The sequence below is a fragment of the Branchiostoma belcheri genome, unplaced genomic scaffold, assembly GCF_001625305.1.
Source record: "Branchiostoma belcheri isolate BF01 breed outbred unplaced genomic scaffold, Haploidv18h27 scaffold253, whole genome shotgun sequence".
NCBI classification, from domain to species: domain Eukaryota; kingdom Metazoa; phylum Chordata; class Leptocardii; order Amphioxiformes; family Branchiostomatidae; genus Branchiostoma; species Branchiostoma belcheri.
Window position 1 is genome coordinate 8756 of NW_017803858.1, and position 6303 is coordinate 15058.

The window sequence follows — 6303 nt, forward strand, 5'->3', positions numbered from 1 at the left end:
ATGTTGTTGCAAATCAGTGTGTCTCTTGCAAGCACATATAATTTAAAATATAACTGTAAATGGATAGTGTTGAATTTGAAAATTTCTGTCTGTGGCAATATTGGGAACACATGCCTCTGGTCAAAATTTGGTCTGTGATGACAATATTGACTCACTGGCACTGATATGCTGAGGTCAGACCTCCACACACTTCCATAGGGAAGACCCCTGTCCCTGGACAGTGATGCTGTCTGGCCTGTTGACCACAGCCATGCCATATTTGGAGGCACTCTTGAACCAGGAAGAAATAACGGCCCAAATAAGGATACAAGAAACCTCTATGACAAGGACAGAGTAGCGGAGTCTGTTCTCTTTTTCTAAGACATTTTCTACATTATCTGGTCTACTATTTCGCGATCTCCCAACCCTGTCTTGTCATGGTTACCTGGTCGCTTTTCACCTTTACGGGCAAATCAGGCCTGAAGAAAGTTGGCTTCCAGAAGGAGACCTGGGGTGACGACTACTATGAGGTTAAAAGCATCACAGAAGCACATGGTGACCTGACAGCTGTGGTACTGAGGGTGAGTACACACCCGCTTTTCATCTAGGGGAGGGAATAGTTACAAATCAAACTTACTGCATGTATGTAACAGTTACAATGCATATTAAACAAGCTATAATACCACAGCATCTATAAAATTTTTTGGAAAGTGTTTTTAAAGATTTGAGGGTTATTTGTCCCAACGTGACCAAGGGTTTTACTCTTCTTACACATGTTGCTTTATGCCCAGTGAATTGAAACTGAGAAGATTTCTTTTGCCATGAAGAAAACTAGTTAAGAGAGAATTTGTTGAAATAGATGCAATTAAGAAAAATCCAGGCAACAATGGCAATGATAATGACAATTGCAAGACCTTAAGCCCAAATGGAACATTCCACCATTGTCAAAGATAGGATGAATTTTTCCCCATTTGTTTCAAGCATCCTATAAAATCAAACTGTCATACCACAAGAGATATCTTCATACCAACAAACAATCCAGCAACTGTAGTATAGTGTAGTACACAGACAAATCTTTATACATGTTTTCACAATTTTTTCAATAAGACTGATGGTAATCATCTTTTTTTTTACAATTTCAGTTCCACAGTGCCTCCCACAGGGAACAGGATCCACCCTCCAAGTTGGTTGTCAAATTGGACAACTTCTTGGCACCACCTAAGACAGAGTGGGTTGACCTTGAGAAGGCCGAGGATGCTCCCACCTTCATTGATACCTACACTAGCATCAGGCAGGAGTTGAGGAAGGTGGATGACACGGAACCAGTGGGGTCAGATGAGGATATGTTTGCCTATAAGTCACCAAATAACTCTGGTTCTGAGGGAGAGAGGGAAGATTTGAGAGAGAAGGAGGAAGAGGAGGAAGAGGGAGGGGTAGTGGAACGAGATGCTCTGGAGGATGAAGGTGAGGGTGAGCCCAATCCCAAAAGGCGAAGGTACATTACTTACCAAAGAGGAAAAGGGAAGGAGTCAGCTCTGGAGATGGGAGATGATGATGATGATGATGATGATGACTGGCAGGATGATGGTGGTGAAGAGAGTGAGGATGATGGTGATGATGATGATGATGGTGCAAAAAAACGTCCCATTGGAGGAGGGAAGAAGAAGAAGAAGACCAAAACAAAGAAAAGAGAGAGTGAAGAGCCAAAACAAGAATTTGAGAAAACTGTTGACAAAATGAGAAGCCTCCACCCAGAAGTCAATACCGTTGATGACCACCAAATGCTGGACAAGAATGCTGGAGGTTGGAGGAAGGCTGTTGCTGCACTACTTGGGACAGGCGTGAGTGTACCTTGTCTTAAACTTTTTACTGCAGAGCAATATATAGTGACTGTCATTGATGTTAATCACCCCATCTAAGTGAAGCACCCCATCTACACACGAAACATGTAATACTATACTAAAGCTGTCTGAGCCTATATTCTTATCAGAAATCATAAGTTTTAAAATTAATTCGCAATAAAACATCTTATTTAAAATAAATATCTCTTTGCCTCTGGAAGATTATGGTACTCTAACAGGCCTTAACAGGTATGATTTTAACTATTTCCCAAGCATCAATGTCAGGGGAAAGTTAAACCTTCACACTCAGTGCTTGCAATGTATGTAGACTACCGGTAGTACTATAGCGGAAGTAGCCCTCTGGGGTTACAGCCTTACAGGTTTCTGAAATGCCCTGAAAATGAGGATAAAACATCCTGAATTTCTATCCTGTATACTTGTAGTTATCATACATATTGGAAATAAATGATGACATTCACATAATACCATTTTATGGATGTGTGTCACATGACACAACTTTGTCAGAAAGTCAAAAAGTGTTTGGCTCTGGCCTGGGTTTTCAACATGCAGTCCAATCTGTCCTCCCTTCTACAGGTACATTGTGTTCTTGCTTGGTCAAGCATGACTTACATGACACATAATTTTGTACATTGTCATTGTGATGTTCATGATGGTTTGAAAATCTCATGTTATTCTCTCATTTTTCAGTTACGCAATGTATCGTCAAACATGGCTACCTATGTGACCGTGTCAACTCTGAGCCCAAGGTGCTACCAGGAGGCCCTTGATATTATGTACAAGTGGTCCACTGGTCAGTGCCTTGGGCAGGGCAAGAGTCTGAAAGTGACACAGACAATCTTCAAGCCATTAAATGGCTTAGACAGCGAAAAGGAGACGTTCACCCTTCTGCGACGACTTCACACTGGGCTCATAGACAAAGACCAATTTGATGCAGAAGCAAAGGCCAAGAAGGTGGGTACCTTTTCAATGAGATCACATATTTGATTTGTTCTGTTGGGAGGTGAAATAGGAGTATTGGAAGGGAATGTTAAGTTTTTACTTGAAAGTCATCTACGAAAGGTCATTAAAGCTGTCACATTCTATTACCTATCAGTAATTATTGCCAAGTCTGTTTTCAATATATATCGAATGCATCGGATAAAAAGATTTCTAGTTTCTTTAGACCTACTAAACGAACCTGTTTTGTAAACTTGTAAACTCAAGTGTATACATGTAGCTGACACATATTTCGGATCCTTAATTTTTTCATCTTTCTCATGATCATGTTTTTTAATAACTCACATCATAGACCCGGGTTACACGGCGGCAAAATCCGTGCGTACGAAAATTGCGTACGCACAGGTTCTCCCGCCATGTAAACAGGTCCCAATTTGCGTACGCAAGTTTCGTTCGAAATTTTCGTATGTTACCTCTAGAGCAGGCGTAGATCGCCCAGCGGGGAGTTTTTATGACTTTTCGTGCCTCCGGGCCTCTTAAACAGAACTGATCGTACGCACGTACTTCCCTGATGCAAATCCCCTATTCACCTGCTGTGGGACCTGCACAGGAGGCTAGCTAGGTTGAGTGTCATCTGATTTGTAACAGGCAACCACAAAAATGTTGCAGGCACCCTGAGGCTGATTGTTTTTTTTGTTGTTGCTAGATTGCCTGCAGATAAAAGGGTAACTAGAAGGGCTTCCTACTTGACTGCACATGGAGTTAATGATTTATGATTGTTTAACACAATAACAGTGTTTGATAAACGATTTTACATGTACTCATGACATTCATCAATTTAACATCTGGTGTTCAGTATATTAACAGTGACATTTCTCTCCCGCAATTTCAGCGTTCAAAGGAACAAGCCAAGGTAGATGCTGAACGAAAGGTACAAGAGCTAGAAGAAGAAGTGAAAGAACTGGAAAAGAAAAAAACTCTGCAGGAAGACAATGAATACATGGGAGATGATGGAAACTTCAGCCATGTTAACAAGTATCAACTACACAAGGAGAAGGAACAAATAGAAAAACAATTGAAAGAACTGAAGAAAAGAAACACTTAGAAACAGAATTGAATCAAAAGAAGAAAGAAAATGAACAGATTGAAGCAGAACTGAAAGAAAAGAAGAAAGAAAAGGAACACATCGAAGCAGAGCTCAAGGAAAAGAAGAAAGAAAAGAAACACATCGAAGCAGAGCTGAAGAAGAAAGATCGGGAGACGGCTACTGACAGCATGAACCCAGAAATGGCCACCACAGAAGATCAGGAGACGGCTACTGACAGCATGAACCCAGAAATGGCCACCACAGAAGATCAGGAGACGGCTACTGACAGCATTAAACCAGAAATGGCCACCACAGAAGATCAGGAGACGGCTACTGACAGCATGAAACCAGAAATGGCCACCACAGAAGATCAGGAGACGGCTACTGACAGCACGACAGAAGATCATGACACAGCTACTGACAGCCGGATGCCGGAAATGGATCAGGGTACAGACAACCTGAATGATTTGGCCAAGGATAGATGGGTGGCCGTTGCACTGGAAGCACCTGAGGGTTGGCATATTGCCAAGCTGGAGAGCACTCAGGGCAATAGGGTCGCTGTTAGCTTCCTACAGACTGGGTTACCTCTCGTGTACAAATGGCCTGACCTAAAAGACAAACTCGAAGTCATCAGCAAGTGCATCATAGATAAGGATGTGGAAATGATTCCATCCGGAACAGGAACCAGACAGTACTGGCGCATGTCAATGGCCACATCTCAGCGACTAAACCAGTTGTTTGATGAATTCAAGGTTAACTACTGGTAAATCTAACATCGGATTGTACTTTGCTTGATTGACTGTTGAGTGTATTAGTGCAAATGATGTTGTAATATGCTTAAGTACGGGTGTATCATGCTGTGGGACAAAGTGAGAAGTGGTGATAGGGTATGTGTCAGTTGGCACATTTTCATGTTACATTTATTACCATTAGTGATTCTTTGTATTTCTGGTTGCGTTGGTGAACTGGTGCCAGAAGATTTTTTATGGTGCACGTTGTGAAATCAAAGGAAAAGATTGTACATTTGTTGCAAATGCGTTCATAGAGTACATTTATTGAAAATCATTGCTGAATATGAAAAATATTCTACTTTTGAATTGTCTGCAAGCTTTTCCAATATTTCTGCAACACACCAATACTATTTTGCACTTAGTCTACTGATCTAGATCAAGGAGGTTGATGTCACTTTGAGTATTTTACTCTAAAACGTGTGTCACTGCATCATTTGCCTGCTTTTAAGTTGTAGATTGAATGCGTCTACTCACATGACAACTATTCATGAAATTAGAACTCATACCCGAACTGGTTAGTACACATTGTCTAGCGTACCACATTCATGAGGGTACATTCACAAAAACATCTTGCACAGTTTGTTGCGTGAACAGGGAGAATAACGGGCTCATGAACAGTAAGAGTGCATTTCTTATCCAAATACGTTCTTAAGGCCACAGCAAGTAAATTTTATGGATGACATCCTCCGCATACAAAAGAAGGGCAAATGGACCAAACAGGGTGAATAATTTGTCAGGGTAGTAAGCCGACAAGAGAAACTAGCCAGCCATTCCTGGTCAGTTTCTCTTGTCGGCTTACTCCTGGCAAGTTATTCACCTTATTGGGAACATTTGCCTTTTTATTGTCACCATGGAGGTTTGAGACTTGTATCATCAGAGCTTGTCCTGGAACAGGTGATCCACTCCGACGTTGGCGGTTGGCTTGTTTCCAAGGTTCTCCATCCTCCAGTCTTCATCCTCCCAGGAGGGATATGTGTCCCTGACGATGGCCTTCAGCTCATCACTGTAGATGTAGTAAGTCCATGGCGGGGCTCGGTGAAGTCCCTACATGTGGCACACAGATTAGCATTGTTGGGTTACTAGTATCCAACTACTAACTACATTTTGTAATGGAGATGGCATACATACAGTTCAAAACTATTCATGCCCCTGGAAATTATTTTCATGGGGTTATTTTGACGATTCTGAAAACAAGCTGAAAATTGAAAGAGTAAGAAACTGCATTTTTTTTCAAACTCGCACCGTTTGTTATTTCTGGCCAATGACAAACAAGTTTGTGGTCAGCACATGCCCTATGCCAAAAATAAGTCTAACCTACAAAATTTGCAATGACATTGACTAAAATGTTTAATTACAAAGGTAAAGAAATCTAAAATATGAAATGAACAATTTCAGAAATTACAATACTCGAGAAAATTAGGGGAAGGAAAGCAAAATGTATGAAACGTCAACTTATTGCCGTGCCTAACTTTGAACAAAGGTTTTGGCTTACATATGATAGCAATCCAGCCATCGCTCTGTAGAGGCGATTCCTTCGCTGGAAGTTTGTTGCTTTGTTCTTGTACTGAGTGAACAGGGCAGGCGCCCTGCTGCTCATGTTGTTGTGTCTGATATGAGAAAAAAAAAACAAGTCGATTAAAAATCCATA

The 6303-nt window shown here is 41.2% G+C and overlaps 1 protein-coding gene across 1 annotated transcript; it reads left to right on the plus strand.

The window, feature by feature from the left end:
- Positions 1 to 416: 416 nt before the first annotated feature.
- On the plus strand, positions 417 to 4631 carry LOC109471667 (DNA ligase 1-like). The gene is made up of 5 exons (XM_019771003.1): positions 417 to 560; positions 1122 to 1820; positions 2529 to 2792; positions 3670 to 3804; positions 3903 to 4631. The coding sequence occupies exons 1-5, from the start codon at positions 417 to 419 to the stop codon at positions 4629 to 4631; spliced, it is 1971 nt and encodes a 656-aa protein (XP_019626562.1).
- The last annotated feature ends 1672 nt before the right edge of the window (positions 4632 to 6303 follow it).